Raw genomic sequence first — 13,441 nt, 5'->3', positions numbered from 1 at the left:
CAAGTTTTTATATTCAACCTTTTTTCCCCCCATGCAGATAGTTCTGGTTTGAGTTACACCACTTGTCCCCAACCTTGACCTATTCATCACCCACTTGAAAATTTCAAAAACAACAGCACCATAACAATGTGGAACAATATTTGTCATCGTTTTGGGTAAAGGTGCACGGAGCCCATAATATCCTGCAACATGATTTATTTATTTTTTTAATCTTGTGCAAGAGAATAAAATATTACTTTGTGGTACATTTTGAACAAATAAAAAAACTACACTAAACACACATATATGTATATCCCATATATATATATATAGCCCATATATACAGTATATATTACACACACATATATTAAACCAGCATGTGTGTTTTGATTCAAGTGAGACAAATTACTGATGAGAAAATGTAAAAGAAAGATATTTTGTGACATGAGAGGCAAGTGTGTTTGTTTTACTTAGCCTATTATATTTTTTGTTTATTTTCTCCTTACTGTAGTTGTGTGAACTGACCTTTTACATTTTATGTTTATGTTCCTTTAAATTTAAAATGTTTTTCTTTCCAATAGCAGAATGTCAATTTGACATGAAGCCAGGAAACATGTGACACATCTCCTTCATAAATAACTATAACAAGGGGATTTTTTGGCCACTCGGGAGAGGCAGAAACTAGTGAGGAACACGACACTGTTGCATCATCACTTTTAATGTTGATATAATTCACTTTTTATGGAGCATTTCTTCTTTTTATTTGATGGGAACAGGAAAAGCAGCAGAGAGCAGAAGCCCTAATAAATATTTTTGGCGTAGCATCCACACAGTGAAGGATTTACATTATTACAGTAAACTGGACTGGAAATTCCTGAAACTGGATCAACTGGAAAATTCTCCCAGTGTGTTAATTTTTTCCCCCTAGAACCTTTGAACCATGTACTGTATGTTTGGCTGGTTTTCTGGATTGCCTCCGGCTTACACTAAATATGAGGTGTCCTTGAGCAGCGTCCCCTCCTTGCTCTGCCTCATTTCACCATAGCAACAAATGAAGCACAAGAACAGTGAAGCTCTTCGCTGCCTCCGGCCTCACGTTGCACACAAGTAACTCCCTGCAGACATGTCAGTGATAGAGCGAGACATGAACACACAACACAGGGAAGGTTTCATGACAACACAGCACTGCCTTTGTTGTTGCTGCGGCTACACGTGTTGCTTGGCTGCAGATGTTTCTTTGTTTGTTGTGTGTGTTTTATCTTGAAGCAGAAATGCTTCATTGATTCAGACACATGCTTTCCTTACATGTTACTGTGACTGCTTTATTTTTGTTCAAAAGGATCTCATTGTTGAATCGTCAGGTTTTTTCTAGCTCATCTGTCATCTCTGAAGAAAAATGTACAAAAATAGAAATCAATAGACAAAAAGGGGGGTGAAAAAAGGGGACAAAAGCAACAACAACAACAAGTGAGTTAAAAGTTATAGCCTCATTTTCATTTCTGCCCATGAGGCAAACTTTACTCAAACAGGAGAATCTGTGGATTTGTTAGTAACTGTTTTCAGTGGAGGATTAACCCACATTTAGTGCTCTGGTGAGTATTTGGGGCAGCAGGAGTGTGTGTGTGTGTGTGTGTGTGTGTGTGTGTGTGTGTGTGTGTGTGTGTGTGTGTGTGTGTGTGTGTGTGTGTGTGTGTGTGTGTGTGTGTGTGTGTGTGTGGAACTGAGTCCAGATAAACCACAGTGCGTGGTTCATGGTGTTCACTGAGGTGTTATTAAGAGTTAAATATGAGACATTCGTTGTTAGTTTTGGTCTTTTTGTGACATTTGTTGACAGTAAGAAAAGTATTCATCATAACCTCTTATCCCTTAAGAAGCGGTGCAACTATAATTTGTGTTTCTGGTTGTTAACCCCAGCACAAATTCCCAAAAACAAGTCTGAGGACTTGACCTCAGTACAGCCCTGCCTCTTACAGTGGAAGATGGCTCAAGTTTAAAGTGTCCAAGATGGATTATCTGGCATTTGAAATTAAAATTGGTTTATGTTTTATAACTGTCTGCATGTATGCCCCCTATATCACAATATCACAATATGAATATATGAGTTTGGAACACATACAAGAAACCAATAGAAGAATTTGAGCATATATTGAAAATATTTATATCATGACTTTTTATACATGCGATGTTATAGCCATGCATGTTAACAATATATAACATACATACAACGTACATACTGTACATTTCATGCATTGAAATTCAGAACATGCATTACATTACATTTGCATGTGGTTCATAGTTATCTAAAATCAGGTTCTACTTTGATAATGTGACTCAGACTTTATTGTTTCAACTATTAATCCTCTAGATGGGTTCATAGGAATTAAAAAATTAAAACGGGTTTTTGAACCCAATTACAGCCAGAATTGTCTATATGAGATGACTCAGTGTTTAAAAGCAAACAGTCGCTCTCAACTCTTTGTTAGAGTTTGAAGCTCAACCTTGAACATGTGGAGAGAAAACCAGCCTCTAATGGATCCTCTGTTCAACAGTTGGTATTGTACTCAAGGCTGAAGCTCTTTCTGAACAGAGAAACATATTCACCAACACTGAGGCAAAGGCTGAAAGATCCAGGTAGCACAAACATCTAACAACAATCACGATTAGGAAAATAAGGAAATCAGTGAAAGCAAAACAATATCACTCAAGATGACGGTGGCTGTATTCAAGCTCATATGTATCAAAAGCCATTCTGATCAGTATTATATTAACAAACTATTATGTTTCTATCAAACAGGTTTCCAACATTGCATTAGAATAAATATGGTGTATGGGTTTCAAGGAGCTCAATTGTGACTGATTATTTTCTGCCTCAGGTTGGATGGTGGGTCCAGGTGGGTGGGGTTTGGTGACTGCTTTGTTGTGACATCACAATGTCACAATACAGTCTATGTGCATTTCTCTGTGGGCTGATGCGTTGATTCTTTAACCGTATTAATATAGAACCATGACCTGATTTATAATCTCACTACGCATGGACCTTTACCTTTAAACTGTATGGAGCTTTAATATCAGACACTTGAGGATTAGGTATGTAGATAAAGACTGTGCCTTTAAACGGAGACACAGATGAAACTTAACACCAGCCTTTCATACGGCAGCAGTTGAGTTCACGTGAGGCCTTGGCTGTTTGCACATCTACAAATTACAGACTCCTCAACAAAATGCAGATCCTTTAATTTCAGAGACTGTTGCAGCAAATCAGACATGATTCTGGGTCAGAGGATGTTTGACTCGTCTCATTTGACCTGTGACGTGCAGCCAGCTGTATAACAGCGTATGTAACATGAGGTTTTATCCACAGCAGCTGTTGACACACGGCAATTTACCATGTATACTCTGGGATGTGCCAACAATGTGGGTTTTACAGACGCAGATAAAATGAAACAAACCGACTCGATCCCATTGAACTGGAATGACGGGTTTTACGGCTCTGCTGCGGCAAAGGCTGTAATTTCATCGAGATACGCTTTTTCTGGCATCTGTTTTGATTGTGGTGTGTAAGTCTTAAAGGGACAACGAGGAGTTTTGGAAAAGCGAAGCGTTTTCACACTACATTTATGAGCCTCCGCGCGCACCGTACATTTCTTTGACCGGGCGCAAGACGGACTCATGTTTTCATTCATCAATAATTAAAGTCAGAGGTTCAAAGAGGTTCACATACCACCGTAGTTCCGACCATAAACGGCGATGCGGCTGCGTTATTCTCATGATTCGCAACGAAGGAAACGCTGGTCGGCTCGACCAGCATTTCCGCCACCACTAATAATAACAAAATAACGATAGAGACAGAACGATATATTTATCGAAAATGGGCCCATTAACAAGTGTGGGTAGCGGAGATTCATCCACATTAATATGAGACTTTTTTATAACCGAATAGAAACTCCTCGTTGTCCCTTTAACTGTTCCCTGTAGCTACAGATCTTCAACTCAAGCTTATGTACAACTAAAGTGTTAAACTGGTGCAAACATATGGCGGCCCTGAGGGTCATAATACAGCAACATATGAGAAAATGATGTAAAACCGAGCTTGACGGGACTGAAGAGGAGATTCTTCAGGGGGGAATATTTCATATGGTGTTATTATCAATGTCCCATTAAGCAACAAGAATCAAACAAAAGACATGTACTGCATTATGGGGAATGAAGGAGTACAGTTTTTGGAGTATGACACAAGCAAGGGACTGGAAGTTGGAAGTTGCAGATTTCTTGATAGCATCTCTTGGCTGGTTTATTGTCTGTATCCTGTCGGTTATGAAAAGCAGTAAGATAATTTACATGTCATAGTAAAATGTCTTTATCGCTCATCAGTTTAAACCCCTGGGCTGCAGATAAATCATAAATAAACTGTAGCTACAGCTGCTGGAACAGTTTCCTCGGCGTCATCAGTGGAAGCTGATGGAACAAATCTCCGTGACACTCCAGACTGACTTAAACCTGCTTCAATTTATATATTCATTTACATGATGTGACGTGTAACGTGAATAAAAGGGTCACGTGCAGTGATGAAATCTCAGATTTACATAACGATGTGATGAGGCATGTGGAGACGAGATTCTGCCTTTATGTTTGTCTCCCCCCTAGTGGCCAGAAACTGAGAAATGCAGTTCTAGGAAAAAGTGAGAAGATTTTGGCTCTAAATCTTTATGAGACCTTTTTTTTTGGGTTTAGGTGAAGCACCTGGCCAATGGAATTTCTTTTTAAAGCCCCTCTCTATACCAGTTTGCTAAGCATGCAAGCTAAGAAATAGCAGATTTAGAATATATAAGCTTTTCAAACCCTCACAGCAGGCTACAGCAACAGATTGCCCAAAATGCATAAAAGAAGTCTAATATTCACAATGAAATTGAACTACATAATTATGAATCATTCACAACACAGCATATTGATGCAGATTGCAGTTTTTTTTAATGTACCTTTTATTACAGATTATACATTTCACTCACTATTAGTGCCTCATTTAAAAACAACAAAGGCTGTAGGATGTGGGTGGGGGGAGAGTGCCCCCTGTTGACCAGCCACAGGTATGAACTGGATTTTGACTAAATAAAATGTAGCCTATGCACACTGAGAGAGAGGAAAGTCTCAGTGGTAAATGATTACCTTCATTATTTTTTGGTTTAATCTGTCACTGAGTACATGAGGTCGTCAGTGACAGAAACTCCTGGCTACTTGATGGAGCTGAGTGAGTGTGTGTGTCAGACAGTTTGTGTGAAGGTTGTCAGCAGACAATTGCAGAGTGTATCAGGCCGGAGCTCAGTTATGTCACATGAAGCCTGCTGAAGTGTTTCCAGGAATCGTTCCCTCAGTCGTTCCTGGAAGTCCTACTGATGTGAGAGTCGACAGCGCAGGGCCACAGATGAGTTTAGGAAGTGTACATGCAGACGTGTGCGTGCAGACAAAACTGCATTAGTTAGTAAAAAGTGCGTAGCAGCATTTAATGGTTTTAATACATGAACCACATGTGACTGTATAAAAACACACTAAAATATTTCTCCTCTGAGTTAAAAAGAATTTCTATCTTTGCTTTGAAACAAGTAAAGAGCCTCTGAGAGGACGCTGGCCAAGCTGGTAAAAAAAGAGATTACACAATATACACACACCCACACACTCATACTGTCCAATAGAAGCAGCAGCAGAGACAATGATGCAGTCCCGTGCAGGCATGTGAGAGGCCGCGTTTGTAAAGTGTGTCACCCTCATGACTGTACACACACACACATGCACACATGTGCACACACCATGCAACAGACTTTATTTAAAGCTAGGTGAAGCCATTGTGCGGATTTATATTTGTTTTGTTTCCCAGCTAAGCTGAAGTGTCTGTTCCTGTTTCTGTGGCTGTGTGGACATTCACTGAATAATTAATGTGTTAATCTCACTGTTCATCTCCTACATATAAACAAATAATGTCAAAGCGTGAAGCACAACAAGTGTCCAGGAAAGACCTGAAAGACAAAAAACAACTTCATTAGTTCACTTTTCATCTGTTTGTTTATATTAAAAGTTTTTTTGTCATGAAATGTCAAATAACCTGAAAACAACATAGCAGCTCCAACTGTCACTGTTCAAATCACTACTGATCACAGGTGTGTTTTCCCCATGAAAAGATCAATGTGGATTAATCCATCGCTTGAAAAGTCCCTCACAAATGTTTGTAATCTTCAGTGAGCAGCTGATTTAGGAAATTACTGATATCTATTCATATGTGAGTTTTTTTTTTAAAGGGATTCACGTTTTTAGTATAGGAACCAATGGATTTGGGGTTAACTCAACTCAACACACTACAGCTTAAGAACAAGACAAAAGTCAAAGACGTGCTGGAAATTCAGAAAACATCATCATATTTGATAACATATGTGCTGCAAAAACTCAACAACACAACAGACGTGCTCCCTGGGGTAAACATAAAAAGTGACGGTCCCAGCTAGGCTTTAGTTATAAATGATTGGTGACATATGATGTTTGTTTCTTTGCATGTGTTTTTTTAGGCGACAGTGAATTGACCTCTCAGGGTCACCGTAGTTAAAAGTCTGATGCATGTTTACATCTTTTCGTGGGATTTCGTTTGAGTTTTTCTTTGACTTTCCAATAGAAAGTATTCAATGTGATACCATCACTTAAAAAAAGTTTCTGTAAAATCTTAAATGATGCAGTTTCTGTTTTGTTGTATGAATCAGGAACCAGTAAAAGATCAGACTGGTTCCTGCTGGTATTTACGTGTTTGGACAACGGAAGAACAAGAAAGGAACAATTGGACATTTGAGAGGAAATGAAAAGTAAATCATGTTTTTTTTTTTTATAAACCAATATATCCACTGGATAGGCCTATATTACTGTAAGATATAATTTGATCTATACACAATATATGATATACCCATCTCAAAGTTTGCTGACGTACATATATGGAAAATATCTCCATTATACATTTTTTATATGGCATTATACTGTATGCTTCTGTCATGGATGTCACACTTTTTGTTTAATTTATAAATGTCAGTTTATCAAAACAACACATAAATCATATATGCTTTTAAATGTTTTTCTTATCAACTGTAAACACACGCATGATATATACATATACGTATTATATGTAAGTATTGTGTGTGTGTACAATATAGGCATGTAACATGTACATATGCACAAACTACAAAAGATTTATATTGGTAAAATATATAGAAATGTGTGAGTGTGTGTGTGTGTGTGTGTGTGTGTGTGTGTGTGTGTGTGTGTGTGTGTGTGTGTGTGTGTGTGTGTGTGTGTGTGTGTGTGTGTGTGTGTAAACCTACCTGACTTCCTCCCTCTGCTCTTTGGTGTTGAGGTAACAGTCTCTGAAGAACCAAACACATCATGTCAGCTCACCTCTCACATAAATACCCTTCCCACATCTGTCACACTCACCTGACGTCCTAGCGAGCGAGATGCTGTAGTCAGAGAACTCGTGGCGCTTGCTCACAGAACAGACATGAACCCCGAAATCCTCCATGCTGACCTGCTGGATGGTCAGAGTGATGCTGCCCGGGCTGTAGGCGATGCTGTAGCCGGCTGTGCAGTTCTGGTAGAATTTGTGTTTGATGTAGTGACACAGCAGCTCGTTGTGGGGGCTCCTCCACTGCACTGACAGCTGGGAGATGTGGGCCTGGTCCTCATAGTGGTACGAACATAGCAGAGTGACCTGCTCCCCAGGACTACAGAGCACTTTGACCACACTGCCTGGAGACAGAGGATCACATAGTTAAAGCTCCAAACAGCATAACGCTTTGAGATGTCTGTGTGTAGTAGTACTGTGCAAAGGTTTTAGGCAGGTGTGGAAAAAAGCTGAATGCTTTCAAAGATGGACGTGTTACTTTTTTTCATCAATTAACAAAATGCATTGAATAAAGAGACAAGACTCCTAAAACAAATCAATATTTGGTGTGACAACCCTTTGCCTTCAAAACAGCATCAATTCTTCTAGGTAGGTACACCTGCACACAATTTTTGAAGGACCTGGGCCGGTGTTTTTTTTCCAAATATCATGGAGCTCCTCAGATCCTAATTAACTGGTGTCGCACCCTTGCATCAACAATGGCTAATTCATCCTGCAAACTGTCAATTTAAGGTAAATATATTGACAGGGTATATTTTTCACTTTCTGTTTTTATATTTTGAATATCGGGTGGTTATCTTAATTTAGTTATATGTGAAATTGAGCAATGTCACATACCAATCATGTTAAAATTGTTACATTTTAACCTTTTACTTACTAGGTCCTGACAGCATGCATATTTGTGTATTTATTAGGACCAATTTCGATTCACTACAAATTATATATCAAAACGTGCGGCTTGATCGGGATCGGTGTGCTATTACTTTTCTCAACAGTTTATGAAAAAAACTGCGCAAAATTTTGCATTGAAATCAATGGAACGGGCGGAAAAAAAGAGCGAAAAAGAACAATCATTGGAGTTTTTCAGACGTCTACTGCTCAGGCATACTTTCACTTAGAGACTGCATTTGAACTTTAAACAGTAGACACAAGTCTTGTGTATTGGTGTATAGGTCATATAGTTTTTGATCAATCCCTGATCAATGATCATGATCATTTTTGGAGAAATTATGAGATTATAATGGGTGTGTATTGCACGGAATGTTCGTGTCAGAGTGCGTGACATAATCGGTTAGAGTGGGAGAGAGCCCAGAAAAATTCCAGATTTTTTCTCTTTCCACACTCGCCCTGGACACAATTTACACTCTAGACACATGGTTTTTTTTCCAGATTTGTAGACAATCTTGTTCTCTCTCACGCAATGTGCTCAAAATATCAGAGAGACTTACAGAATTTGAATTGTCAGCCTCTAAGTGCGGCCACGTCTGTCTCTGCTCCTCATTGACTCCAATACAAAGATTTTCTGAGAGAAGCAGAACGGACCCCGGTTTTAAACTCGCAAGTGTCTCCAAAATATTTACTGTGGAAACACCAAATCGTACCAAATTTTTCAGGAAGTCCTTACAGCACTGTTGGTCTGTGTTTTTTTCTGATAGGAGTTACCGTTTTGTCACAGTAAGTCTAAATGCGAGACCAGTGCAGAGGCAGAAAATTGCTCTTTTTCTTGATATTTCTGTCTGTCTCAGCCTGGGGGGCCTCTATCGTCATTGGCAACCACCTCAAGTTGCCGTGGTAACCTCTGAGCCTCAGGCCAGAGCTCGTTAATTTTATAAACAATCCACCTCGTTAACATGTTTAGAAACAATCCACCTGGAGCCACACACACCAACACATGCAGGTAGCTTCATGTGATTACAGTTACACATACACACACCATAACACACAGGTAACATACACATGCGCGCACTCCTCTCCCACACACACAAACGCACACAGGTAACTTCATGTGATTAAAGAGATACACACACACACAGACACACACAAATACCAGCACACAGGTGACTCTGATATGGAGGTTACAGCTCCTCCATATCAGAGCTCAGTGAAAGATGATCATGTGTCTGTCTGATTAGCTCTGTCTTGACCTTAAGATCGTAGGTTTGATTGATTCCCATGTTGACAGAGATGGTATGCCCGGCAGTAGCCCCCCCGTGGTCCTATCAAAATTTCCCAGAGGAAATTTTCTAGTTTACTCATTGTAATTTTGATATGCACATATGTCTCTATCGATCAAACTGAGTTTGAATTAACTTTTAATAAATAAACTTTGCTATAGTTTGCTATAGTTTAAAATGGCACAACAGAGTTTGTCTTAATTTCAAATCTGGATTAACTAAGGTCACATGATTAAAACTAGTCTGAGATTTAATTCTGAACCTTACCTTCTCCAACCATGTGAGACAGAACCAGTCCCAGGTACAGAGCAGCAGTCACGACCTGTTCCAGAGGTGTCCTCCACATCTGGTGACGCATTAACTCGACAGGTTCAAATATTGAATGTGAACTTTAATTAGCAAAAATCAAGATTGTGGAGCCCAGTGTTCACCAGGACGTTGGCCTCATATCACTTTTGTTTTGTCAGTGGTGTCGCTTAACAAGCCTCTGGTTACCAGGCATCAGACAACTCACTGTAATATGAAGCTCCTCTATCTCCTATCTCCGTGTGTGTGTGAGCCAGAGTCAAAATAAGTCAGTGTCAGTGACTCACTAGAAGATTCTGGTCTTCAACAGCGGCAGCAGGTCAGGGGACTTCCTACATTAGGGGGTTTACGCCAGTAGTGGAGCCCGAGCCAGACCATTTTTATGGGGGTGGCCAGGCTGAGACTATTGCTCACACATACATAGGGGGCACAGTCCGTCTTTTCTTTTTTCTTTTTTGTCTGTGTGGCAAATCACTGTAGATCTATCTTTGCAAAACCAAAATATAGCAACTTTAACATTATGGGAAAGCATTTTAAAGTTATCTGTTTAGTTTTACTTTATTATTTGGCTGCCAACTCTCAAGGACTGGGTGCAAGTCTCAATTCTGCAATTAAACCACAGAAAACACATTTTAGTTCCCTCAAAAATATGAGACTGACTGACCGACACACCTAAATGTTGTGTTGAAATGTAGACACAAAGACAGACTAGGAACAAGAGGAGATCTGAACTACTGACACAATGAAACTGTTCATACTGTAGTTTGCAACTTACAGTACCTGCGACCTCTTGGAACAGATCATCCTCTGGTTGCACCATGGATCCATGGGTTGCACTCCCATTGGCGACAATATTCATTTGGAGACAGGTGAACAACAACTACTGGCTAGTGGATATTCAAGGTGTGTGTAATGCCACCACCAGCTGCTTGGGTGGGGAACTATACCTGATGCAATGGGAACTACTTGTCTGAGGGTGCGCTGTTGATTTGTGTATGTGCAGGAACAGCAGCATACAGAATCATAGACAGACACACTGCCAAACTGCTGAGTCACAGTCATCTCCACTGAGCAGCACAAACAGAAGTCTCTACAGGAGGATGTGCTTTTTACTTTCAGATTAAAAGCACAAAACAACTCAGAAACACAACCATTATTCGTACTGCACTTGCCTTTGGGTCTGTGTTGTGACTTGTTGATGTTGTGTTTTCTTCCAAATGCAAATACAATATTTGTATATTGAATGTCTACATATGACATACATGTGCATATAAAATAAAAGCACTTAGGGGCATCGTGTTGCGCAGTGGGTAGAGCCCATATGCAGAGTCCTCGCTGCAGTCAGCCCCAGTCTGAATCCCGCATCGGGCGACCCTTTACTGCATGTCATTCCCCCTCTCTCTGCCTCCCCATTTCGTGTCTCTCTCAACTGTACTGTCAAATAAAGACAAAAAAGCCCTAAAAATATACTTTAAAAATAATAAAATGTGTGTGTATATATATCAATTGTTAACATAATACGGTTGCAAATCTTATATTGGATTTAAAAAATCATTATATGAAATCAAATGAAGAATTTTTACTTTTTTGAATATGTTATCTCATACTGCCTGTTAAAAATGTTGACATTTGACATCGAAATACTACTTTTGATATAGGTACACATATGTCATGTATTACATTTCTGCACAGACTACTAGGATTCATACTAAAATTAAAGATTTGATTTGAAATGTCCAAATCTGGGTATGAAACCTAAATAAAATGCTTCACCACTTAAATCACAGCAATCAGTTTAATATTGATTGGTGCCATTTATACAAAGTTTTCAAATACACACAGAAAAAATTAGTTATTTTAAATAAAATTCTAGTTTTATAACCACCAACAAAATAAACATTATTACACTGTGCATGAAGACAAAACACACTGTACACTGGCACAATCCTATTGAGGATTATTCACTCACATGCTCACTCAAACACACACTCACTCTCAGTCTCACACTCTCACACAGTCTCATTTTGTGCAGATGAATTTACAGCTTCTCAGATTAGACTACCTCAGTCTAAATTCTCTATGACATGAACTTATAAACTACTTCACTACACAAATGTACAAACTCTTATAAACACACAATACAACTTAAAAAAAATCTTAACTGCTGTGAAAAGACTCATGTTTAATGACTCATTTTGAGGACATCGGACCTCCTGCAAGAACCATGCGTAGGAACAGCTTCAATCTCATGTGGTCTGCAAACTTGTCCCTATTGATTTCATTTTCATTTCATTTATTAGTTTATTTCATAGGGACAGTGCACCACTAATCAACAGAGTTAAAAGAAAAACTGTAAGTGGGCCAGAGTTAGCCAACAAGGCTAGATCATTACAGACATTGTTTAAATTAATAAACTTGGCTTAGCTAAACTTTATTTGAAATGATGCAACAGACAGACTTCATTTTGAACCTGGATTAACTCATTTTAAACCATAACTCTAATTAGATCTTATCTGAGATCAAATTAAACCATGTTGGTGTAATCCAGTTTTAGAGACTGTGAAAGAGTTGAAACAGTTCTTGCGTGAGGTTCGATGTTCTGGTTTCTGTTTGGCTCAAAATGCTTGACCTCCACTGGTCAAGTCTTCTTCTCTGTGACCCTGACGGCTCTGACTGCTGTGAGGCTGCAGTGTAATATGTGCTGTGTCCATGCTGCCTGACCTGTGCAGACTTCCCAGAATTCTTAGGGTGAAGCCCACAACAGGAATCAGGCTGTAAACTATGTGCTGTGTTTCCAGCTGCCTGGACACAGACAGGTCCTGGACTGAAGTGACTTCTGTGTTCGTCTTGTAGAACCTGGACTCACCTGTATTAACCCTTCAAGTGCCATAATAACCTGGGCCTCAGGTCACAGACTATTTCCTTTGTGTGTCTGTTGTGCCCGAAGCAGCAGCAGCTGCTGCTGTGAAGTACAAAATGATGCCACAAAACCAATGAGACACATAAACTATCACTGTACAAATACATCTCATATTTTACAGCTTTGTTTTCCCTCTGCTTTGTGCCTTTCCCACAGCGGATGACGATGATGATGATGGTGATGCCAGGGGCTGTTACTGGATTCCTCTGAATAAACACATGGCAAACACCATGGCGAAGAGCTGCAGAGAGACAGAGACACACACGGATCAGAAATCATGATTAATCGACGGACAGTTGAGGTGGTCAAAGACCTTGAGTACTGTATGTTAGCACATTCACTGACAACAGCCACATTCGTAAGAAATGTTCACACGCCTCCACTTGCTGCACAAACTGAACAATGGAGTATAAATTGTGTGTTCTGTTGCAAGGGGAATGGCGGACTGCAAACTGTGGACACTGCTCATAGTGTCTGTTGTCTACACTCTAACCACTCTGTTACCGAGTGACCTTTACTTTGTGGATAAATCTTATTTTATTCAGTGAACTCAGCTTCCCTGAACTCCCCTTACTGAGCTGCTTAAATTTTGCTTTCAGACAAATGTGGGAACACACCATTTGTAAACCAGAC

At 39.5% G+C, this 13,441-nt stretch overlaps 1 protein-coding gene across 1 annotated transcript in view; it reads right to left on the bottom strand.

Moving 5' to 3' along the window:
- Positions 1 to 12,559: 12,559 nt before the first annotated feature.
- LOC311002130 (tetraspanin-18B-like) overlaps positions 12,560 to 13,441 on the bottom strand; it is a 30,536-nt gene continuing 29,654 nt past the window's right edge. The window contains exon 9 of the mRNA XM_083993375.1: positions 12,560 to 13,049. Within this exon, the coding sequence (XP_083849501.1) occupies positions 13,002 to 13,049 (48 nt within the window). The 3' untranslated portion in view covers positions 12,560 to 13,001. The remainder of the gene's footprint in view (positions 13,050 to 13,441) is intronic.

This window comes from Trachurus trachurus, assembly GCF_905171665.1.
Source record: "Trachurus trachurus genome assembly, chromosome: 3".
Lineage (NCBI taxonomy): Eukaryota > Metazoa > Chordata > Actinopteri > Carangiformes > Carangidae > Trachurus > Trachurus trachurus.
The sequence above is the reverse complement of the archived record's forward strand: the minus strand, read 5'-3'. Positions and strand labels throughout refer to the sequence as shown.